Source organism: Chlamydotis macqueenii, chromosome 3 (assembly GCF_036417535.1).
Source record: "Chlamydotis macqueenii isolate bChlMac1 chromosome 3, bChlMac1.mat, whole genome shotgun sequence".
NCBI lineage: Eukaryota > Metazoa > Chordata > Aves > Otidiformes > Otididae > Chlamydotis > Chlamydotis macqueenii.
In genome coordinates this window covers 71,447,265-71,471,698 of record NC_141558.1, presented here as the reverse complement: position 1 = coordinate 71,471,698, position 24,434 = coordinate 71,447,265, and the positions used below count along the sequence as shown (strand labels likewise).

The window sequence follows — 24,434 nt, the reverse complement described above, 5'->3', positions numbered from 1 at the left end:
GGTGACCTTCAACTTCGATGGGAGTAACAATCAACTAGTTCCTCACTGAGACCAGCTTCCGAGGGTGCTTGGGGCAGTTTTGAGTCTCAGAGAGGCTCCTCTGCAGGGAAGACTTCCAAATACTGTATCATTATGGCATGTGAACCATTTATTGAACTTTGTAGCCTGATTCATTTTTTCAGTCCACACCGTAATGGAAGGCTATGATTATGATCACCTTGTTACCGCTGATGGGTGTGATTTGCCTGCTGAAATTTTAATAATGATTTATCCCAGAACCCCAGCGCTTGCAGCAAAAGGTGATGGCTGCTAATGTTTAGCATAGCTGCTAATAGTAAAAAAGTGCTATGAAATCACTCTTTACTGTTTTCAGTGAGGGGATGATGAACATCTGTCTTGAATACTACAAGAAAAAAAATATCTCAGCATGCAATTTCATGTGTGAATCTGTGGTAATCAGAAAGATGGAATGTGATCTCTTGGGAGAGATTTTGTTGTTCTCCAAAATCAAGGAAAAAGTGCAAAATAACCATTAAGGGGTTGTGAGTAATGGCTTTATAACACCTAATGTATTCCAATTTTTTTTGTTAGCCTTTAGTTTGTCTTGCTATTTTTTCTTTTTTTTTTTTGGGGGGGGAGGGGAAATGTCCACATGCCAGAATGTGATTGAATAAAGACTGTCATTCATGTTGCAGCACATTATGAAAATATCCTGGAGAGCCTAAACAGTCCAGAGGGAGACTGAGAATAGCTGTGTGTATGGCTTCAAAGCCCCAGTAAAAGTCAATGGGGTCACTCATTTTGATTTTACTCAGATATACAGTGAATGTAAAGCCCTGAAGATGCCATGATAGAAGCTAGGTTAGAATTGGATGGGTCCCCAACTTGTCCTGGGAGTGTCACGCCCCCACACCCCCAGCACTAGCTAAGGAGAAAATTTTAAAAGCTATTATTAAATTGATTTTTTACACTTATTTTAGTGTATTCCTGTGGAGAAGACGCTGCTCATCCTGAGAAACAAGGAGTTTCCAGCAGGACTGTGCAGGGCAAGATCACTGCAAAATCCTCAGTGGAAAGAAATAACCTGGCCTTACTGTGGAAATCACCATGCCTTTTCTGCCATGCTTGAAAAAAAAGAAGTCACCTGTGCCTTTAGGCAGAAGTATCTTTCAAAAACACACCCTACCCATCCAGCAGAACTACCAGGCCTTGGTGGAGACATGCTTGAAGAACAAATGCCTGTTCACAGATGAAAACTTCCCTGCTCACATCAGCTCTATTGGAACGGGAGCACTGCTAAAGAAACTGCCCCGAAATTTACAGTGGAAGAGGCCACATGTAAGTGACTTTCAGTGAATAATCTCATGTAAGAGGGTGATTACAGCTGATAGCCAGCAAATGGTTTTAGCATCGAGCAGCCTACTCTTAGACTTTAATTTAGGTGTGCCTTAATGCCTCTATAGGCAGATACACTTTTTGTATCAGCTATCATTTTGGAAGCTGGGATACATGGAGTTTCATAATTGCCTTTGAAGCATTTGTTGCCCAAAATCATAACCATGTTTGTTCAGTTTATATCCAGTAACGCCTGGAGCAGGCAAAGGGAGGATGGCGAGCTAGAGTCCTTGGAGCTCACAGCTCCAATGATCCTAGTGTGATTCCGTGATGACAGTTCTCATGGGGAAGATCCCTCTTCCCAAAATTCAAGATTTTGACCTTTTAGAAGATTTCCGAGTTTCTAGACAGTTCTTAGCATTTGACCGCTCTTCCATGGACCGCATACTGTTGTGATGCTGGAGGCTGCTGCTTTCACAGGCAGTGGCAGGTGCCTTATCTTGTTACTGGGCTGTTTTTTTCCTGCTTAACTGTTTAGTCTATTCTTTATTGTACTTAGAGCAGTCTTTTCTCAGCTGTCAAGGTTGAACTTCTGCCCCAATCAGTAACTGACCATCAATCAGTGAGTTGTTTTCAGTTGTGGCACCTCTATTGTCTGCTTGTGCCCGTATTTCCAAAGTCTTTGCTGGTATCTCATGCTTAGACTGAACATCACAACAAGAGACACCTGTTACTGAGCGCTGGTCACAGAGCTCGTTCTCATAACAAATGGATAACAAGTCTAGAAGGCCAGGACAGGGGATTGGCATAGTTAGGTAAGGCCTGTTAGCTCTGGCCTGTTCCTAGCAATGGCAGTTCTGTTCTTACAGAACCACTGAGCAACATATTGACAATCAGATCTTCCTGAAAGCAATGTATATAATTATCTGAGAATTTCAGTAGCACTGACTACTTACATTGTCTTGTCTGTAAGGGAATTCTGCCAGGTAATCTCCTAGCTAAGTTATTTTCTAGCTGTCATATTCTGTCAGATTTAACCACTTTCTCAGAAGGGCTATGTTTCTGTAAAACTCATGAAAATCACCAGGAAAGTAGAGGCACCTTTGCAGAGGGAGCAGGAGAGCTTGGGAATAGCAGCCCTGGTTCTCAGAGTTTCATAAGTAATTTGGTCTTGCAGATGATTTGTTTTGAAGTGGAGGAAGAGTGCAGTCCTCAGGGGCCTGAGCTGTGTTGTGCCAGGCCCTGTGGCTGAGGCAGCTGTATCAGCAAGAGAGGTATTTGGGAAGGAAAGACCAACGTGAGTCCTGGCTCTTCAGGTGTCTCTCCACCACAGGGACACTGGAATGGGCTTGAAACCTCCTCTGTGTCTCAGTCCGTCGTTCTACTGGTCTAAAACTACCTCACAAAGATGTCTGACATTTACTCAGAATGCAAAACTTAGCCCAGCAAAGGCTCTCTGAGGATGGATGCTGTGAATCCTTCAGTCCCTGTGCTGCAGAGGAGACACTGAGGTTCTGCCATTCAGCCTGCAGGCTTGTAGCTTGCTGCATCTATGACTGATGGCCTGCAAACTGAACCCCCAAATTCACCAAGGATAGGAGTTGGTGCCTAATTACTCTAACTGCCTTCTGAGGGTTTGCTGTTTCTCCACTACTGCCTGAAGGGGAAGACAACAGTGTGAAAATTAGCTTGAACAATTTGTGGGTCAGTAGAGTGAAACCTAAGTTTGACACTTAGGTTATTAATTTGACCCCAGAGGCACTTGTGAGAGGAAAAAAAAAACAAAACAATGTAATTTCTCTCTGAGTCACTCTTTTCATAGCTACAGGAACTTCTGTAGCAGCCACCACTTAATCCATAACTTGATTGTCAGTCAAATCGTCGGGACGTCAGCCAGGTTAGCTGAAAGTTTGAATAGTTATGCTCTGCCACTGTAGCCTCTTTTGGCTGAAACCTGTCAGCAATTATGGAGCAGCAGGCCTGGCAGGTCTGAAGGGTTGTCTTCTCCGTCAGGTGCACATGGAAACCCATGGCAATGCATCTGAGCACCAGTGGCTTATGTCTGAGACCAAATTAAATGTAGACCAAGCACAAATATGTGCCCAGGTTTGTGTCAGGTTAGCCAGAGCACATGGTAACACTAGTTATATCTGAACCAGAACAATGTCTGCTGGGACAAAGGGACCCTAATTATTTTGAAAACTTTGAATAGGCAGAAGATAGTGTTTTGTGTCACATATCCATGAGGTTTTTACATCCTAGACTAGGAACTCACTGGACTTCACACCTTATGAGATTGCAGCTCTGCATGCAGAAAGTCCTTGACTTCAAGCTAAATCAGCTCACATTACTGATGACTCTTTCCCTCTTTTCTTTTTGATTGTGTGCTTCCCAGGCTTTGCACAGAAGTCCGGTATTTTATACTGCAAACAGAAAGCAGCTTGATCTCTGCCAAGGACTGGTGGGTAAGGAAACTCCTTTGTATAAGTATCTGGGTATTCTTATACAAGATAACATTTTGTGTGGAATTTTGACTGTATAAAACGTAGCATAGAAATAGAAGGGGCACATATCCTTATCTCTCCACTTGGCATGGTGTGGATGAAGCAATCATTAAGATGGGTCAGGCTCAGTAAAAAACCTGGCAAGCTCCAAGGAGGGATTTGAGGGGTGAGAGGTGTCTTCACAAGCTAAAATCACCACTCTCTGTGTTGCTTCTGTGCATGCTAGTACTGCAATAAGAAGTGATCCTGAACTTTTACTCATGTGTGGTGTTGCTACTTGACAATTCAACAGAGATCACAGAAGCAGGAAAATCTGAGATTTATGCTATCTTTTTACCAAAGGCTTAATGTGAGTGCATTCTCTTCCCAACTTTGCAGTTAAAAAAAATATTTTTTTTTGCTTGTGTTACCTAAAGTAAAAGGATATGTTGTCATCTGTAAAACAGGTAGGGGCAGGACTAAATTCATTTTTAAGTGCTTTCAGCCCTTAAACACAAAATCTGATAAGTACAGTCTTGCATATGAGATCCATTGGAAATGATTTTTCTTTTCTGAAAAGTTAATGTTGTCAAAGAAAAAGGGATTTTTTTTTTTAGTAGTGTGTCTTTACAGAGAACAGAAAAAAACCCCATGCAATGCCAGTAAAAAAAACCCAGAATGTTTCTATTGAGAGCTATTTCTTGCTAAATTTCTTATTTAACCAAACAGTATACAAATGAAAAGATGATGAGAGAACAATTATAAACCAATCATGGTTTGGTTAAATAAAGCACACGTCTGGATAGTCTCATATAGTTTTGTTATAATTTTAAAGACATCAACAGAACAGCTCTTCTGCAAGGATCTTGGTGGTGTTTCTGAACTCATCTAACAACTCTCACTCTTCAGCTAACTGTGTGTGTCCATTTGTCTTGGTGCAGAGAACTGCTGGTTCCTGGCAGCCCTGGAAGCCCTGACGTTCCACCAAGACATCTTGGCTGCAGTCATGCCACAAAACCAGAGCTTTGAGAGGAAATATGCCGGCATTTTCCACTTCCGGGTACATCTGCTCCCCCAGAATGCAGGGGGTCTTCAGAAATCCTCTGTCACATTTTGTGTCATGCCCTTACATGATTCATACGTGGTTCCCCTTGGCCAGGGCAAGTGGCCAGAGAGTATCCCAGCCTGGAGGGTAGCCCATCACCCCTCCCATGAAGAAGGGCAGGCAGTGGATCAACTGCAAGCCAGTCTGAGGATACACCTGCACTTGGCCCTTCTCTTCAGCTGTGCCCTACCCGTATTTTAATCCAGACAAAAGTCTTCCTCCATAGCAGCAACAGTCAGTAGGGCTTGAGAACATCTGCTCCAACCTTCTACGCTTTTGCTTTGCTCTTGCTGCAACTCTGCTACCTTGCAATTAGGAACTCCTTCCCCAGAAACCTAGCTGTGCCTAATTTCCCTGCTTAATCCTTTTTTACCTGATACAGGCTTTGTTTTCTCCTCTGGCAGGGTGGGGCTGAGGAGTTGGCTCTGTGTGTGAGTCAGCACATCCCGCTGACCCCAAGCAGCCCTGCTTCCCACAAGGCAGCTTGTCCTGTGCTCACAGCTAAGCTATCTTGCCTTTCCTGTTGTTTCAAGGGGAGGTCCCTTCTAAGGGAAACATCAGCTCATTCCTTTCCCCTGACAGTTCTGGCACTTCGGTGAATGGGTTGACGTGGTGGTTGATGATCGCCTGCCAGTGAATGAGGCGGGGGAGCTGGTCTTTGTCTCCTCAGTCTATAAGAACGTGTTCTGGGGAGCCCTTCTGGAGAAGGCATATGCTAAGTAAGTGACTCATTCCAAGTTATGCAAATAGTCTCTCTAAAATATGTTGGTTGGTGCCTACGCAGTTTGCTCTTGTTTCTAAATGCATCTTCTAGGCCTTGCCACATTGGGAGCATAGTAAATGGTTCTCATCTTCCTATTATTAGACAATAGAAGCTGCCACTGCAGCAGCTGTTATCAATCCAGTCCCTTGAGTTTAAATCCAAGGGTTTAGGAGTAGGTGTGAAAACAGACCTATCTTGGAGTGGTGTCTTCTGAGTGTTATCATTGTTTGGAGTGTATTGGCTACGATGATGCCTTCTTTGTAAATACTGCAGAGGAGCAGAAGGCCACAGATAGGGATTTTCAAAGGTGAATGATTTCTGATGTCTCCTTTGAAGTATTATCAGTTTGAGAAACTTCCGAGGAGTTTTGTTTTGGGGGTCTGCTAAAGCATTGTCCTTTGGTTTTGGTAGAAGTTTTCGCTCTGAGGTCCCCCAGAGCTGAGGCATTCAACAAGTCACATGGCACGGTGAGAATACTGGCTTCTCTCTGGGGTGTTTTGTCTAAAGTGGTTTATCAGTACTAAGAAGAAAGCAACAAGGCATAGCTGCTGGCATTTGTTAATCTTGGGCTGAAATAATCTCTGGAGAGAAGGGAAAAATCCTAGTTAGCGTTGAGAGAAAGATCACAGCAAAGAAGACAAAGTTCAGTTATTTTCATTTAGTGTTAATGTTAGAGCAAAAAGACTGGAGAAAGTTGCACTGTAACGGTAAAGAAAATTGAACTGGAGACTGACCTCTCAAGACCGTGTGCCTCTTAAGGCACTATGTCTTAGTTACAGCACAGTGTCTGGTGGTAGATTCAGGCAATGTTCGCTAAGGCATAGTTATCAAAGAAGTAGTGATAGGCATGTTATCACTACTGTGCGGTGAGGGATGACAGTGAGTGAAGAGTCCCTTGCTTTTGCAAACCTTTATTTTATGTTTTCATTGGCACACTGTTCTCAACCTATCACCTGTGTCTATAACCCCAAGAATATATTGATGTCTTTTTTTTTGTCTAGACTCTATGGCTCCTATGAAGATCTGCAGATTGGGCAAGTTTCAGAAGCCTTGGTGGATTTTACAGGTGGTGTTAATATAAGGATCAAGCTTGCAGCAGCTCCTCCAGATCTATGGGATATCCTAACAAGAGCAACATACAGCAGATCTCTCATGGGCTGTCAGACACATTTAGGGGTGAGACGTGGAGTAACATCAAATGGCTTCACACCAAAAAGCCTTTCCAGACCTGTTTCCCTCTGCTCAGCTAGTCATGGTGACTCAAAAACTATCAAAGCTGCCAGACATGACTTTCTGTAGAAATCACATTCTTAATGTTAAAGGTTGCACATAGATTGATTTCCTGCTGCTTTCAGCTCCTTGTTTTTACATTTAAGAACAGATTTATTTATCACAGAGCCTTTACTAAATAAAGACCTACTGCATTTTCCTGTTTTTGCTAAGTAAATTTTCCATTTTTATAGATGGTGCCGTGAGGCACAGAGACTCATGGAACAGGCTTGTAGCTAAGATGGAGAGGTGTGCAGTGCAGAACATGAATACAAATCATGGCTTCCAGGGCTTACACTAACACTTCAGCTGCTGGGAAACTCTGCTATTCCACAGATCAAAACCTAACCTCCTGGACTTCTTAAAAATTAGATAGTCTTAGCCAAAGATCCACAATTTAGGAAGGGACCTTGCCAATCAACTTCCCAATTCCAAGCATGCTGCAAAGTATGTCTGTTAGGAGCTCAGATTTAATTATTTTTTTTTAGTTCAAACCATTCCCCATTTGCTTTGAGAGTCGTTGCGTACACAGGTACAGGTCTCTGGTCTTCGTATGAGTCTGCCGTGTAAGTACGGCTAGAATAGAAAGGTTTATTTTTCATTCTGTTTCTCTTCCTTGTATACAGGCAACAAAGGTCCTGAAGAACGGGCTTGTTGCTGGCCATGCCTACACAGTAACTGGCATTAGGAAGGTAAGACTAGCCCTAGTGTCCTGGGTCCAGGCTTGTTTGGATGTCAGCAATTTTTATTGCTGGTTCAATTTACAGGTTATTATTTATAGGTTCAGCCCTTAATCAGGGTAACTATGGTATCTCCTCCAATGCCGTTCTCTTAGTCTAAGGCTAAAAGAGACAGTGTGCTTTGTAAAGATTCAAGTGTGTCCATTTTGGTATCGTCACCTTGACACAAAGAACAGTGGGAATGATTCATAGAGCTCTGCTGAGAGCATCACCTACAAATTCATCTTAGCTGTTAAGGATGAAGGGACTGGCCTTTGGGGATGCTGGGAGGATGAGCTGAAACCTACTTGGGGTAAAAAGCCTTGCTCTGAAGTCAGAGAAAAGGCTATAGAGTAGTAAAGATAATTGAATAGAAGGGCCAAAACATGAAAAACTGCAGATGAAAATGTGAGTCAAGGCTAGGTTAAGGGAACTAAGCTAGGCTCTTGTGCAGGGAGTATCAGGTAGACCCCACTGATCTTCAGAAGTATCATTGGGAGTCCTCTAAAGATATTTGTCTAGAGGTAAGAGACAGTAAAATAATAGGTCCCAAAGAGCAGGAGAAAGCTTGAGCTTTCTCCTCCTGGGTTGATAGCTGACTATCTTGTCTAGCCTCAAAAGGAGGTTAATCAGGATGGCACAGGACTTTGTGGGTTTTGGACATGTGATATAGATGTGGGGAAAAGCATGTTCGGTACCTCTGCAAGAGATTCTATGAAGGCTGGAAGAGATTCTGTGAGCTGGATGATGTGTGCCTGTGTCTCCCACAGACAGCAGAAGGGTTTTAGGTATGGACTTTATCAGCAATGTGCCTGTCAGTCTGGCTCCTCTGGTGGGATGAAGGGCTGGGCAGGAGTATGGGACTGACTGAACATGAGCAGATGTGAAGTCAGCTGTTCTGTTGTACGCTGCCAACAAAGCCCCTAGTTGGCCTGGCTCCCTCTTCTCCCACCGTGGCATCCCAGTTCAGGAGGCCCTAATCCATGTGATCACCCCCCCGGGGCTGCATTGTGTTATGCTGTTGCACTGGGGTAGAACTTAGCTTTCACAGTAGTACACTCCTGCCCCCCATAAGCACAAAATGAACAGGTGTTGGAAAGGAAGAGGAGTTTGTTGTGGTCAAGCCTCCAAGTTAGAATCTATGAGGTCTCTGGTTTCAGTTACAGAAGGTAGGATAAAGCATCTTAATATCTTTGTGCCTGCATTCAGAGTTACATATTCATAGAGTTTTATCATCATACTTGCTGCTATCTATGAGAACAAATGAAATCTGTGTTAGTATCTGACATAGTACAGTGACATAAACCAGATGAGAACTGCTGAGACCTTGGTGAGCACAATGTTATTGTTTTCTGCAGGTGACCTGTCAATACGGACCAGAAAACTTAGTGAGACTGAGAAATCCATGGGGAAAAATTGAATGGAAAGGAGACTGGAGTGACAAGTGAGTTTAAAAAAAACCGGAAGATCTGATGCTGAGTGGGAGGGAAGGTTTCTTGGAGGAAAGATGCTGCCATCTTCAGGCATGAATTAATGCTGAGAGCAGCATTAAGTCACAGTTGCTTGTACAGACCTTCTGTTTTCAAAGCAGTGACTCGATAGCTTTCTATTTCTCCAGCAGATAGTGCTCATATGGTTGGGCTCACTTCACATATGATACTTCAACAAGCTCGGTTCTGTTTTTTCATTCACTGAATGCCAGAGGAAACATAATATGAACATCAGAGGCTGACCATGTTGCCATGATCTGAATGGCATGCAAAGTGACAGATAGCTGTGCAGAAGGCTCTAAACAAACAGCATGTTTCAGGGCACACAGCCCTTTTTCACAGGAGGGACAGTGTGAAGTCCTCCACAGGCTGCAGTGTTAGGGTTGGGTGACTGCAAAGGAGTCCTCCCTCCTGGCTATTTGGGAAAATACAATTATATGTGAGATCAGAGGAAGCAACTAGTGAGGCAAGTAGGCCCTATATTTGCATCTGCCTGAAATTTTTGATTGGGATCCATTCTATACCACGGGCAACTGTAGACTTGTGTCCTATTTATTAGTATTTGAAGTGGAGCATGTTCTTTCCTTCGAAGCTTCACTTCATTCCCCGCACAGACCCAATTTGCTGAGGCTCAGGGGTAGAGAGAAGGGAAGAGCATAGGGAGGTGTTGGTAATGTGAGTGACTTTCACCTTGTCTGCAGAGCAGTAACTTCTCTGATGCGTGTCTGTCGCATAATGACAACATACCAGCTGTTCTTGTTGAAGAGCATAATGAGCAACATACTGTAGGCCTGCCTTTTAAACAACTCCCAGCTGCCTCTTGTGCTGTCCTAGTCATTCATTCATTATGCCAAACACTCTTCCTATTATGTCTTCTTTGACAGAAAATTAACCAACAAAACAAGTCTAGGTTTTATATTTTAAATACTTGGAAGCTGCGTGTGCAAATGAATGTACTGGCTGATGGAAACAGAGTATTTCTGGCTTCTGCTGGAGAAAACTGGAGCCATTTAGCTACATCTCATGGGACTCAGAATGCTTGTGGAGAGTCTCCTGTGGCTGAAGGCATAAGGGGCCTGTGTTTAGTAGGAGATAAATGTGGAGATATGTGGGGACAGGGATTTGGCCTCTTTTTATAGAGGAAAGTTGTGTCCTCTGCCTTGAATTTGAAGCCACATTTGGTTAGTCACCTCATGTTTTTGCCCTCAGCTCTTACAAATGGGAGCTGCTGAGCCCAAAGGAGAAGATTTTGCTGAGGAAAAAGAAGGACGATGGAGAATTCTGGTAATGGCAACAGTCCTGCATCTTCTCTGTCTGCCAGTAGCTCTGGGGCTGCATCTGGAGGTGAAACAGCACATTGCCACTTAAGTCGAGGCATATGTGATCTACTTTGTAACAGCCCATGCTTGCTTTCTTGACAGTGTGAGAAGCAGTAGCTGTGCTGACATGCAAGAGATGCGCTGTTCTTCAACGGCAGGAGTGAGGGAGAAGCAGGACATACTGCCAGGTCTCCCAGGGCTGCTGGAGATATGCGCAGCTTTCAGGAGCCTTTTATTTTTGAGATAGCTTTGGGAAGCTATTGCTTGCCTTGTGTTGTTCGTGGTTTCTCCACAGCTTCTGCCATGAGGTGGCAATGTTGTCACCTGTGTCGTTTCACTGCGGTCCCTTTGGTGGCAATATTATTTTATATCTCTGTGCAGATATCCTTTGCTGAAACTTCAGTCGTGCATTTGCTATTGCTAGATGCTGCTGTTGGAGCAGACGTGCTCTTTTTTACTGCCTAATAAAATGTGAGCATTACCACATGTAACACAGAATGGTGCAGCTTCGAAGTTCTCTGCTCCCTTTCCTTTTTTTTTTTTTTTTTTTTTCGTAAACCATATGGACTAAACTAAACTGCTGACAGGAAGTCTCTTGGCACTCTTTTCCCAGGATGTCTCTGCGAGACTTTAAGATCCATTTTGTAGATCTGATGATCTGTAAATTAACTCCAGACCTGATGAGCCAGGAAGATGGGAAGAAGTGGATGTACTCCCTAAAGAGTGGGAGATGGGTTAAAGGAAGCACAGCGGGAGGAAGTCTGGGATTCTTAAATGGTGAGCGGTGCTTAGAGCTCTTTTGGATGACTGTGGGGTAACATTGCTCTGCTGACTCAGTGACTGGCACCTTATACCCGTAAACACAAAACTGACAGCAGAAACATGCCCTTCCTGCTTGACCCTCCACACAAACAACAGAAATAAGCAGCTGAAGGATTTTGACTAGCTTCTGCTATCACAGAAGGAGCATCACTTGCAAACGTAGGGCAGTGGGCTGGTTATGGCATGAAATGAGCTGCAGGAGTCCTAGGATCAATTGCCAACACTGAGCTTCTTTGGGCCTTTAGACTATTCTGTTAAATTTTGCATCCTCAGCCCCTCCAGGAAGTGGAATTTTAAGTAAAGTGAATGGGAAATGCAGAGGCTCAGCCCTTCTGGAATAAGAGTGGGTGGGGTGTGAAGTCAGCTAGCCCATACACTGGAGGTGATAGAGGAACAGTGATACATTAATAAACAAAATGAACTGTTAGTTGCAGGTGAACGGAAATGTAGTTCCTTGTTCCTTCTTCCTGTGGTGGCACTGCTAAACTTGTAAACTGCACCCTATGATCAAATCCCTGTGGGGTCTGGAGGTTCAGAAAAGTTGTGACAATGCCAGGCATCATGTGGGAAGCTAGCAACCAATTTTGTGAAGGAAAATGACATCAAAATGTTTTTCTTGTTTTGCTTAGGCACTTTCTGGATGAATCCTCAGTACTGGCTGAATATTTTACCAGCTGAAGACAGTAAGAAAAGCCTGGGTTCCTGCAATGTGGTTATATCCCTGATGCAGAAACACAGCAGCAAACACCGGAACCGAGCTCCTCACCTCTTCATTGGATTTTCACTCTACAAGGTGCGAAGAATTGCTTTGCCTTTCTTGCTTTTCACCAAATAGGAAAACTTCCAGCCCCTGTAAATTGTAGAGCTTTGCAGACCAAGAGTTTTGTTGTGCACAGGATGCTGTGCTCTTTTCTCCTTGCCCGTGTCCAGTGTCCTCACACATTAGGGCTAGGTTCCCTCAGGCTCTGTGCCCTGCTTGCTGCCTCTCAGGCATGGTATGTGTCTTACTGCAGAGCAGTGAGAAATGCCTCTTGCTTCAGAGCACACTGGGCTTTATTTTGCCCTCTCTGAGAGTGTGTGCAAGAGCTGGGAGAGGGTGCCAGGAGTCCCTTTACTCTGGGGCAGGGAGCCCACTGCCCTCACTTTATTTCCAACCGTGGTAAAATTGTGCATGAGAAGTGTTCCTAGTATGACGTGGCAGCTGCCCATGTGTGAATATTGCTAGTTTCCTGTGTATCCAGGAGTAAGTGGAATCACTAGGAGTGAGAGTTCCACCCCCTCGCCATTCTCTGAGTGCCTTGCAGAGCCACTCTCCTCCCTTGAACAAAGCCACAGCTCTTGTTGCTGCTGTGAGTTTGCAGTTAGAGAAAAGGCTGTGGGGAAGGATTTTCAGGTGGAAGGCTGCGGTTTCAGAAGGCAAAGGCCCCCGCTGGATGTACATGGCTGCTTCCCAAGCAATGATATGGCTGTTGTGTGAGACCCAGTGGTCCCTGTCTGACAGATGCTCTGTTTCCTTTCTTTCTGCAGGTGGACCTACAGGTGAGTCCCGTGTCACCACTGCTGGCTGTTTGCTGGGGGACCTGGGCTGGTGCAGCAACATTGAAGGTGTGGCGTTTGCCTGTGTTCCTTGGCTGACAGCTGATAACAGTGTATTTGAGTTCAGTGAGGCACCACAGTTAAGTTACTATTAATGCAGAATTATCCACTGACTCTTCTGGAGAGCAGCCATATCAGGAGGGCTCAGTGGCCTTAAAAAGGGGCATTAGTTGTTCAGCTTCCTTGTTGGGTCTTCAAAGGTATTACAAGTGTCATCAGTGTTTACCCAATCAGCACTTTGCCCTCCCTGTAATTGTGGGATGGTGGCCCAGTTCTTGGCTGTGTCTAAGACGGACTCACTGCAGCTCTCAAGAGAGCCAGAGATACTTTTCTGCTGCCTCTCAATCTTGGGATGAGGCCAGAACAGAGTCTGTGTCCCCTGCAAGTCAGGAGTCTCCCGGGGAACTTGGGTTCCTTCCTGGCTGGGGATGCTCTGGAGATGATGCTACAGGAGTTTCCAGATTCCTCAGGCTAGCTGTATTTCTACCATTTTCTTTAGCCAGGAGCCTTTGGGACCTGAGGAAGGATCCTGGAAGTTAAGCCCTGATGGAAGTCCCAATTTTGTCCCTGACATCAAAGGGTTATTTAAAACATAGAAAGGTTTAACTCCTTTTATCCTGAAAGGGCGTATCTTCCACTCTGTTACTACCAGAACAGCTCTGAAATGAGAGTCACTTTGAATTTGGGTTGGGAAAGAACTAGTTTGGGTGTATGGTCAGGGCAGCAAAATTGTGTTATGTTACTGTATTTCCAGCATGGTAACCATGAGGTAAGATACCACTTCTTCCTGACTAAAATATTTTGGACACTCTCAGAGTTACAAGTGAGTTAAACTTCTGGGCAGAAGGGATCTAAGTGTGGCCGTAGCACACTGCTGCCACACCTGAGAGGGAATGGTGGAAGCTAGAACTTTAATTTCAGGTCTGTAGTGGTTGCCAAGATCAATACAGAGAGATGGCAAGCTGAGACCATCTCAGGTATTGGAACGACAGTCAGCAAAGTATTGACTGGAATGCAAAAACTTTGAATTTAACATAAGGGGCATGAAGAGGAGTAACCCTGAACCCTTCAAAAGAAAGATTGCTCTATTAGGAAGAAAACTACTGGCAAAGGAAGAGGCATAGCATCTCCACTATGCGGCTGCAGAGTAAAATGGCTAAATGTTTTGAGGAGCAATCAAGATAGGAAGGTGACAGTGGTTTTAGCTAGCAGGATTATTTATTTGGCTTGTGTACTGGGCACTCAATGGCATTGAAAATGAGTTCAGTGTTGCCTGGATCAACACTTTACCCATCATCCTATTGCAGAAAAGTGCCTTCGGAGCAAAACATCTGTATGAGCCAAGTGTGCTAAGCAGATCAAGGACACATGCTTGGAGTCAGGGCTAGGGATTAGGCTGCTCCTGCAGTGCACTCAGATGACAGGTGCTCTGAAAAATCCTCTGCTACCAGATGCCCAGTGCAAAGGACAAGCTGGGGGCAAAGTGCATGGTACCTATGGGATAGGAGGGATGTTCTCTAGAGCACTTCCTGCCTGCAGTAATTTCTACCAGTATGGAAATGACTTTTGCAGTAGCCATTTTGACAGAAGCCACTTCTCCTCCCCAGTCCTTGCTGCTGTTCCTTGCGAGTACTATTATATTGTTGATAAGGTTGCAGGAAGCCCTGTTCCTTGTTGTATTAGTATTGGGCAGGGGTGGTGCAAAGTGAGAACCACTATGTCCTGAGAGGAGACTGAGTCCTTTGGGCCCTGTTATCTGCTCTAAAAAAAAAATAAATCTGAGGTGTGAAGGCAAGCTGTCTATGCCATGCCTATGAATTCTCCATGTGCCTTTTGTCCATTTGTTTGTCTGGTGCAGAACAAATTTCTCTTCTGTTTCTTCCCTTAACAGTACCAGGAAAGCAACAGAAAGCTGCCCCCAACTTTCTTCACCCAACATCAGCCTGTGAACAAGCACCAGGTCTTCCTTGATGAGCGGGAAGTGACTTGTGACTTCCACCTGGAGCCTGGTGTCTATATGATTGTCCCATCCACTTTGGAGCCTCAGCAGGAGTCTGAATTCATCCTGCGGGTCTTCTCCAGGAAGCACGTTCTTCGGTGAGATGCTGCTGCCCTCTGCCAGCACCTGGTTCTCTGGGATGGTGGGATGGTCTGGTCTTCCTAGTCTAACAGGGGCAGCATAAAGACTTTACTCTGCAAAAAGCAGCACAATCTCTTTTGGAGAGGCTAGCTGTGGGTTTCTCCTACATTAGGATGTTCAGTGGCTGAAGAACTGCTTTTGGCCTTATCCTTTCAAGAAGTATTGAGCTAGGCCCACACAAGGGGTTCTTGCAGCATGCTCATGTTTGAGACTGGAGAAAGACAGTAGTTTTTCATGCACCATCAGTTTGGCAGGAGACCCTGCTGGCAATGCTAGGATGGTTGCTTGTGCAGAAATGATGTTTTGGAGACATCAGATGCCAGCAGCCCCTGGGGAGCTGTATGGACATGAGGACTTCCCTTACTGCAGCTGTAACACTGGGGAAGAAACCATACGGTGGGACAGCGGGTTGGGTCCCCTTCTCGGGATGGGGGATGCCTCCTGTGATGAGACAAACACACAACTGTGGGATATCTCCTTAATGTGTCTGCTTTTTTGCATCTCCAGGGAAATGGGCGGGAATACTAGTTTCACCCTCTCTAAGGTGAGTATGAGGGGAGGTCTGTGGTTTGGTCTTCAGCTCAGGGTGTTGGGTTTTTCCTGTTGCTCTGCCCTATGGAGAAGCTGAGTGAGAATGTGTTTATGTTGCAGCACTTTTGAAAGGGTGGCTTGGGTTTACAGGTGGAGTCCCTTGAACCATGAGGACAGATGCAGTCAAATGTAGGGGATGAGCAAATTTTTAGATGCCTTTATTAGTTGCCTTTTTGCAAACTTATTTTAGTGACATCATCTTAACTTGCTCTGCAGTCTTTCCTATTCATGGTAAGAATAGGCTTTTTGGAGACTCCTGGTCCATTTTTGCACTTCTCCCCACTCCTTTCATGCCTTGAAATATTTGAAGACAACATGGGACCTGAGCAGTACTGTTCCCATGCAGCAGGTCTATGGGTTACTTTCAAAATAACTGAGCTCAATAGCAGTGCATGCATGTCTGCAACTCGTGCCAGGGAGTTCACAGCATAGTCTGTTCCTCTGGCTTAAACAGGCCACCATTTCTTCTTTCATCTCCTCTATTGTCCTGTATGAAGGAGGACAGACACCGTTCTCTGTGTTCTTGACACAGAGTGAGCCCCATCCTTTTTTACAATGCGAGTTATAGAACACTGGAACAGGTTGCCCAGAAAGGTGGTGGAAGCCCCATCCCTGGAAACGTTCAAGGCCAGGCTGGATGGGGCTCTGAGCAACCTGATCTAGTCGGGGATGTCCCTGCTCCTTGCAGGGGGGTTGGACTAGATGACCTTTGAAGGTCCCTTCCAACCCTAACCATTCTATGATTCTATGATTCTATGGTAGCTTGGTGGGAAGGAAATGTTTCTCCCCACTGAATGTTACCTGAGTATTTGTTTCCAAAAAATAGCATTTCTATGAGGTGGGGAGTGATCTTAGCAGTGGGCTGCATTAGTGATGTAGCACTGATTGCAGTAGTGGAGAGAAAGTGGAAGAGCAGAAGATGAGAAAGCAGCTGGGAAAGCATCTTTAGTTACTGTCTTGGATGGTGACATTTTTCTTCCTCAATGATTTTTTTTTTTTTAATTATCTTAAAGGAAATTGTTGATAGATATGAAGGCAAGATTTGGAAGGATTTCTTCACAAAGCATTTTGAACAGGTAAGTGTGTATATGAGCTTCCAGGAAGTATGTGCATGAGTTCAAGGGAGGTCTGGACATGGAAGCATGGGGAACAGAGAGGGGCCACAGGAAGTTGGGCTGTATGTACAATGCTGATTCCATGCAGCAGATTTGACCGCAAAGCTTAGGAATGTGTTAGCATTGAGACAGGCATACTTCTCTACACAACAAGGTGTGGATGCCTGGAACTTAATGCTACAGGACACTGTGGATATGACAGTGTCAACAGGCTCAAAAGGTGTTAGGAAACTGATGGGCATCAGGTCCGTAAACAGATACTAAAGGAACAGGCAGGTATGTACCCTCTAAGATCCTTTTCCAACAGGTATGGGTGCCAGGGAAATGGAAGAATAGACTGCAGGAGCTGATCAGGCTCACATGGTCTCCCTAAAGATTAATTTATATTGCCTGTGTTGGGGACAAAGTGGTGGGCTGTGTGGATCCATCCCATCCTTTAGGATGTTCTTACACTTATTGGGGAAAGTCACCTATTAGAGAATCCCCCTGAAACATTGTCACTTGTCCCATGCATCTTTCATCACAGTTTAGTGGCAGCTAACTTGCTCTGAGAGGTGAAGTAAGTACCAAGTGTCCCATTACCTCCTTTTTTCACTAATTTTCCTAGTGAAATAGGATCCTTATTATGAAAGATTGTTTTAAATTATTTAGCTGTTCTAATTTAGGATGGAGTTGATCATCAAGGATCCCACTAACTATGGTGAGGGATGCAAGTGTTTCACCTTTCAGCAAAGGTGGTTGAGTTTATTTAGCAGCATATCCTATTTGCGGCAAACACAATTTCACAAAAACACATTTGCACTTTTGATAGCAATATTTTGACAGAAGGTGTTACTAAAAAGTAGCAATGCTTTTACTTTTTTGCCACTTATTTTGGTTTTGATTTTTGAGAATGGTGTGGCTTTCAGTGCTAGAAATTGCCACATATTGTGAGGTGCAGGTCCTTTGCTGTCAGGAGGTCCAAGTATGCACAGAGGGGAGTAGTACTGCCATTTCCCAATGCGTTACCCTGGCATGCCTTAATGATCTGAAAACAGGCTTTTATTTTTGAAGAGTGACATTTTAAAAAAATCATTCAAACAAACAGATGTCACAGTTACTAAAAAACCTGTAAACTTTAGTATAACAAGGAGGAGAGGAAGTTTCTGCATTGAAAAGTTTGGGGAGGAAGCATTCCAAAGTTTCCATCTTTTCCTTTTAACATTTACAGACAAAAAATATTTGAAGCAGGTCTCTTGACAGTGTGCTTGATGGGACAGATGGCACCAAGGCTGAAAGGTTAAGAATCTGGATCCTCACTCAGTGTAAATCTGCACTACTGCATTGATCTGTCTGGAACCCTGAGAACTTAGCCCAGAGCAGACTGCAGCTCTTGCAGGCCGAGAATCTTGTCATATTCAAAGGGAGTATTTTCTATTGATTTTAACAGTGGCTGGAGTGGGGCCAGAAGAGCAGAGAATGAAGATGGGACATGCTGGGAAAACAAAAGAGGGAGAAAAGTGATTTAATACTTTTTTTTTTTTTTAAATTCTCTTCCATATCACAGTATCCTGAAATAAATGCTGTTCAGCTCCAGAGGATCCTGAATAATGTATCTTGGAGAAGTAAGTGCTGAGAAATAATGTTTTTGTAAAAATAGCTTCAGCTACTGTATCCGTTTCTTGAATTCTGGGAAGAGAAACTGGCTTGAGTCTGACTGAACTGACTCTTCTGATGCCATATTAGATTTCCAGAGAGAAAGGATTTACTGGGATGTGGATCAACATGGGAGAAATTTTATAAGCAAAACTAATTTAGCTTGAATTTCAACAACTGAAAGAATGAGGGGGAAGAGCAAGTGTAGATACTGTATGTGGGTGCAGACTCTGAACTTGACCTCCGAATCCAGCTTAACCTCAGCCTTGATTCTGAAACCGTTCTCATTTCACCCTGTGCCACTGCTACAGTCTCTGCAGCGCCACTGTGAGAAGGTGCAGGAAGTTAGCCTGATCTGTAAGCAGTTATGGAGGGGAAGGAGGTCTTGTCTTTACCATAATGTGCCTGGTTCATGCCTGCTCTTCCTATTCACTCTTGCTTGCTGTGCATGCATAGGGTTCCTTGCTCTGTTTGTGCTTGGGAGACAGGATGGAGGTCCAGGTAGCCTGTGTACCTTATGCTTGTGAGAACCAGGTGAGCCCTGAGGTTGTCCCTCTCATGAGGACTGTGACATCCACTCTGCCAGTGGCAGCCCAGAGCACTCCACAAGCTCATAATTTGATCCCTAGTTATAAATGCCTTGCTGCTGTTCAGGCAGGGTTATTGCAGTGGCTGTTTCCTCTGAACAACAACAGTGAAGTTACAGATATAATGATGAATCCAGATTTCCTTCCCAGTTTCTTCACTGAAGTTTCTTGCAACAGAGAAAGTACACCATCCAGCCATTATAGGCAACAAAGAAGGTGAACAAAAGATTGATGCGATGCCTTTTCCAGTGAGGGTGAATTTGACGTTGCTCTCTTTTCTACAAAGGTGGACACTATAGCTGTTCTGCCTTTGCAAAGTGACCCACCAGTCTTATCTGTGAGAAGACTATGTTAAACAGAGAGTCATTATTTTTCATAAGTGATCAATTTTAAGACATTAATTTAAAAACTTTACAGTACTTGATTCGTATTTAATAAACAGGGCTATTACAAGATTAAAACATCTTCTCTTGCTGTGGAGAAGGCATTGGTGAGTTATGGTTCTGTCCCTTGCTCAGTGGAAGCCTAGAGGCAATCTATAATCACGATTTGCAGTGAGATTAGACTCTATTTCTGCTATTCTTCATGTAACTTTTGTATGAAGCAGGAATGCTAAGCTTTGATGCAGCATCCTGTTTTCAGTGATGCCTGTATTTTTAATTAAATTATCAGAGCTAGAAGTGTGTCTATGAAAGAGAGAGAGATGCTTAGCACAAGGGTTTCAATTAATTTGCAGTGCTGCTGCCCAAAGCTCTTCAGGTCAAGTGACTTTGCTCAAGGTCATGCAGTAAATTCTGTTTGGAATTACAGCTTTGGATGTCCTTTTCCTTCCATTTTCTCTAATAGCTGGAGATAGTGCACCATATTTCATTCCATATTACATGCCTGCAGGGAGCTCATATTGGATTTTCTGAGACTAGTAGAATCCATCCTCTTGCCTCATATTTTTATCATCATAAATGATATGTCTTCTCAAGCGGATGCTAAGTTTCACAAAGGCTTTGGAGCCTGAGCGCTCTCAAGTGAGGGGGGATGTTGGGAGAGTCCATTTTTCTGAGCAATGTTCAATGAATCCTCAAAACAATCTTTTTTTTTTGGGTTTTTTTTTTTTTCTCTCCTCTCCAGATTTCCAGAGTTTTCACCTAAGTTTCAGTCTGGATGCCTGCCAGGGTATCTTGGCGCTCCTGGATGTATCCTTGACATGAGTGATACTTCTAACTCATACAATATTTCACTGGAGCATTATTTCTTAGGGCAGACTGAGTGTTACTGTGATTTCTTTACCACCAGGACATGGCCCTGCTTATTGAACTTCTCACCCTCCATAACAACAGTTCAGTTATGACAGAATAGAATTGGTTTGGGAAAAGGTTGATTCCAGCTGCCCCTGAAATCAGCATCCAGGTTTCCATAGTGGGAGGAGGATCAAGTCTATAGATTAGGCTTATGGGCTAAGAAATCATTATCCTTATATTATAATTGTGTGAATGTCAGAATGGCTATGAGTTTTTGGGTTGTTTGGGTTTTTTTAATGTAATGGGTGCTCTCTGAAGTTGAATTGAGATGTTCTGACCTTAATTCTCCCATGAAGCTGAATGCCTCTGGCACACTGAGTATCCAGGAATTCAGAGTCCTGTGGAAAAGGCTGATTTTCTATTTGGTAGAATAATAATTTCTGTATCCCCTTGCAATATCTCCTTTCTCCAAATCCCTTTGATGTCATTTGCTGCTTTTTGAGTGATTTGTTTTGTTTAAAGATATTTCTCCCTACTTCCCCCACCACAGGAAGTTTTCCAAAAAAAAGACACTAGCAGATCAGGAAAGCTTGACCTTGTGGAACTACATGCAGCTGTACAGGAGACAGGTGAGCCCACAGCACATCTTAGCAAGTCTCATCCTCTTCCTTGTAAAGGCTTCAAGAAGCTCAGGGCTGGGAAACAGCTTGAGATTTTTAGGTAGAGCCCAGGAGGAGTAGAAAAAAATCATAGGCTGTGTGGTCTTAGCCATATCTGCTTCCCTCTTTAGCTGAAAATTATTCTGCTGTGGAATGGGCTACTTAATCTTTGCCCCAGTGTGGTCTCATACTGATAGTTCTCTGAAACAGAAGTGTCTGTCTATTTTAGACTCAATTTTTAAATCCCGTCCTGTTCGTTGCTAATTTAATTTTAAAAGACTGTGTGGGGTTGTGCAGATACACTCGGGAGGCCAGATCTAGCTGGTATTAAATTGCTACCTCTGCTGACAGTGACAGCTCAGGGACTGAACCTGGAAGTGTGAAGCTTGCACAGAGGCAATACTGGTGCTAGACTTCTGTAATATAATCTCTGAAGCTTGATGTAGAAATGGAAGACCATACACGTGGGCGTCACATTCCGATTTCGGACGAGAGGAAGGCCCCCTTGCGTTCTAGCCAACCTCAGATGAGTCTGGGAGGCTAGGGGCGGCTGGACCGACCTCATACACACCGGAGCGTGGTTTTGTTCGTATTCTCGGGAACAGAATTAAGACTCAAAACAGAGTCAAGTGCCAGGTAGCTTTATTAACCCGATAAGAAGTTTGTAAATGGAAGAGAAAGGAGAGAAAGGAAGGAAAGAGGGAAAAGAGTTTCGGTTGTAATAGCTACCACCACGGAGCTGCAGCGTCCCGGCAGTTCAGTTCGCTTGATGGGGTGAAGATCCGTCCGGTGTTGGTTGTCTCGATGTCGGTTCTGTGGATGTGTATTCCGGCGAATGTGTATTCTGTTGAATGAAGTGAAGTGTAGAAGTGTAGAAGAAGAAGTCTGAGTCTGTAGTGTCGAAGAAGTGTCTCGAAGAAATCTCTCTGTCTCAGTCCAGAAATGTCCCTTTTTATGTTGGTTGTTTTCATTGTATTTCGAGAGCTGGTTTTCCTAGCCGCACCCCTCACCTGGTGGCGATATGCATGCCCATTACCGGGTGATCCATTACAGGGTGATATGCATCTCTGGGCGCATGCTGGGTGCTAGGGCTAGATTTCTGGGAACCAGCTCTGCATTCAGGTTTGGAAGACAACAGGAGTTGCCTTGCAAGATAACGGGAAGCCATTGCTCGGGTGGTGACCCACTGTTTCAACAATGTTGAGACAAATTTTTGACACAGTCTTTTACAATGGGTCCAAATGCTCTACTGCTGTTACTGAGCTTTGTGTAGAGGCTGGTGCTCAGTAGCCTCTTTTGCAGGTTTACAGCTTAAATATCACTCTTCTTTTTGGTGTGTGGTTCACTCAGTTCATCTGAGTCAGTGAAAGCACAGTGAGAAACCCAGGTGGACCTCTGCTAAAGCAAACTAAAATCTCAGGCAATGAGTAGAAAATACTTTTATTCCTTCCAAATGCTGCTTGACGTTGGAACTGGTGCTTTCTGTATGAGCTTCCTCTGGATTTTTTTTTTTTCTGTCCTTTCCTACTCTTCTGTGGATTATTTCTCTTAAACACAGCAGCTGTTATTACCCTCATTCACTCGTGAGGGTATGTGTATTTTATTGTGTAAATAAATTTGTATTGTATTTTATTCCAACTCTAGCAGGACTGTGAGTATAGGGATCAGATCTGAACCCTTTAAAGTTTGGAGGAGAAATCACTACACAGTGATCTGGTTTGGGCTGGCTGATATTTGACAATCTTAGGGGAAGTTTGAAAAACTGGGCTGTTGGAGAAGGGCCCACTCAGTTGTGTGTGCTCACAGCTGTATGCACACCAGTAGCTGTGAACATTCAGCTGCCTACAGCTGGGAGTTGCCATCTCATTCTGTTTTCCTTTTTTTTTTTTTTCTTTCCTCTTTTATGAAGGCATTTCACTCAGCAATGAAATCTGTAATTTGATGGCAATCAGATATGGTGACCCTGACTTGAAGATCAGCTTTGAGAGCTTTGTGTGCTTCATGCTTCGAGTGGAGATCATGGGAGGTGAGACTGGCACTACATGGCTGGCTGGACAAGCTGGGCTGCCCAGCTAAGCCCTGGCCCTCTGACACTGCTCCAGCTAGCAGTGGCAAGGTCAAAATCAGAAGGACTGGGTTTCTGAACAGACAGCAAGGGACAGATATAGAGGAAATCGAACTCTTTCTCTTTACCTTTCTACCAGTCACTTTCTACAGACAACCAGGTTGTACGTATCGGACTGCAGGTTTGCACCAGCCTTCTGTAGGAGGGGGTAGGCAAATTACAGATGGACACTGCTCATTTTCCAGGAAGAAAAGAGCTTTGGAATGTACTTTTAGTGGGATTGCAGTTGTGATGATGAGACAGATGATACTCAGTCTATGAGCTCATGCTGTAGACACTTCGCACGTGTCTCAAAACTGTAGTGAGTGAGGTTGGGACCGCCTGTGTTTTGAGGTTTCACAGCTGGATGGACAGACAGTAACATGTCTGACTTTATTCAGCTGCTCCCTGTGTCCCAGCCCTTGGGGTCTTCCAGTGACAATCAGAGAAGGTCACATGCACTTCTGAATAGCTTACAAACTCTGCCTTTGAGGTTTTTCCTGAAACAGAGTGTCTTGGCTAGTGTTCATCTCTTGGCTATCAAGTTAATGCTTCTCATTTAATTCTTTTGCAGAGGCCTTTCGCAACTTGACACAAGATGGCAAAGGGATATATCTCCGGGAATCTGAGGTAAAGGCCGTTCCCTGACTGACAGATGCAGGCTCCTTCATTGCAAGTGGCACTGCGTGTTTTGTTCTGTAACATTAAAAAATGTATCTTTACCTGATCACTTACAGAGTAGGCTAGAAACAACAAGGGGCTTCAGGCTCTTAAGTCTTGTGATTTATTCTGGCTTCTGCTCCTTCTGGAGACAGAAAATCTCTAATGCCCCGTAGTCCAGTTGAGTTGTGACTATCGCAGAGTGCTCTCAAGGGTGGATGAGTTCAACCTACTTTCCCCATTATGTTACAGTGGATGATGATGACGCTATATTCCTGAAGCAATGCTGTAGAAGAGGGGACAACCAGACCTGTACAGGATGAGGAAGGCTGCCTCTTACCAACTTTCTGTGCACACTGGACTCTCTGGGCTCAGCCTTGCAGTTTACCTCTTATGAAAAGTCTTCCCCTCAAGCAGACTTGGCCTAATGATCACAAACTTGGTGAACTGAAGTTTTGCTAATTAATGTGTTTATTTTGAGTCCTATTTCACTTCAGATAACCCTTCTGAGAAGACACTGCTGGATGCCAACCACTATGTGGTTGCACAGTGTGACGCTATGGAGGGTAGTGACTGAGTCGCTGGGATCGCCTGCTTAATGCTGATGTTACAATGTTAATACTATGGTATGCCATATATTGTAGTAGTGCCCAGAGGCTGTGCTTGCTGATGGGGATCTTGAGCCTGGGAGAGAAATGGCCCCTGCCCTTTGTGGATTGTCACCAAATAGAGGAAATCCCAGTTCTGCAGCTGCTAGGCCCATGGTAGAGGGCAGGAATCTGTGTGCTTGTGGGGGAAGAAGGAGTG

At 44.2% G+C, this 24,434-nt stretch overlaps 1 protein-coding gene across 1 annotated transcript; it reads left to right on the top strand.

The window, feature by feature from the left end:
* Window positions 1-1,107: 1,107 nt before the first annotated feature.
* On the top strand, window positions 1,108-23,906 carry CAPN14 (calpain 14). Its single transcript, XM_086745400.1, has 20 exons — window positions 1,108-1,338; window positions 3,731-3,800; window positions 4,760-4,878; window positions 5,506-5,642; window positions 6,688-6,862; window positions 7,582-7,647; window positions 9,033-9,118; window positions 10,374-10,448; window positions 11,097-11,260; window positions 11,935-12,098; window positions 14,793-14,998; window positions 15,549-15,585; window positions 16,646-16,708; window positions 18,294-18,351; window positions 20,095-20,159; window positions 20,561-20,629; window positions 20,755-20,833; window positions 22,773-22,889; window positions 23,542-23,597; window positions 23,880-23,906. Exons 1-20 carry the CDS (start codon window positions 1,108-1,110, stop codon window positions 23,904-23,906), a joined length of 2,064 nt encoding a protein of 687 aa, XP_086601526.1.
* The last annotated feature ends 528 nt before the right edge of the window (window positions 23,907-24,434 follow it).

Excerpts from the sequence above, each read along its gene's own strand:
- CAPN14 (XM_086745400.1), top strand. The coding sequence starts at position 1,108 with ATGCCTTTTCTGCCATGCTTGAAAAAAAAGAAGTCACCTGTGCCTTTA. Across the intron at positions 3,801-4,759 it reads TCTCTGCCAAGGACTGGTGG|AGAACTGCTGGTTCCTGGCA; the intron begins GTAAGGAAACTC and ends GTCTTGGTGCAG. Across the intron at positions 20,630-20,754 it reads AAAGGCTGATTTTCTATTTG|GAAGTTTTCCAAAAAAAAGA; the intron begins GTAGAATAATAA and ends CCCCCACCACAG.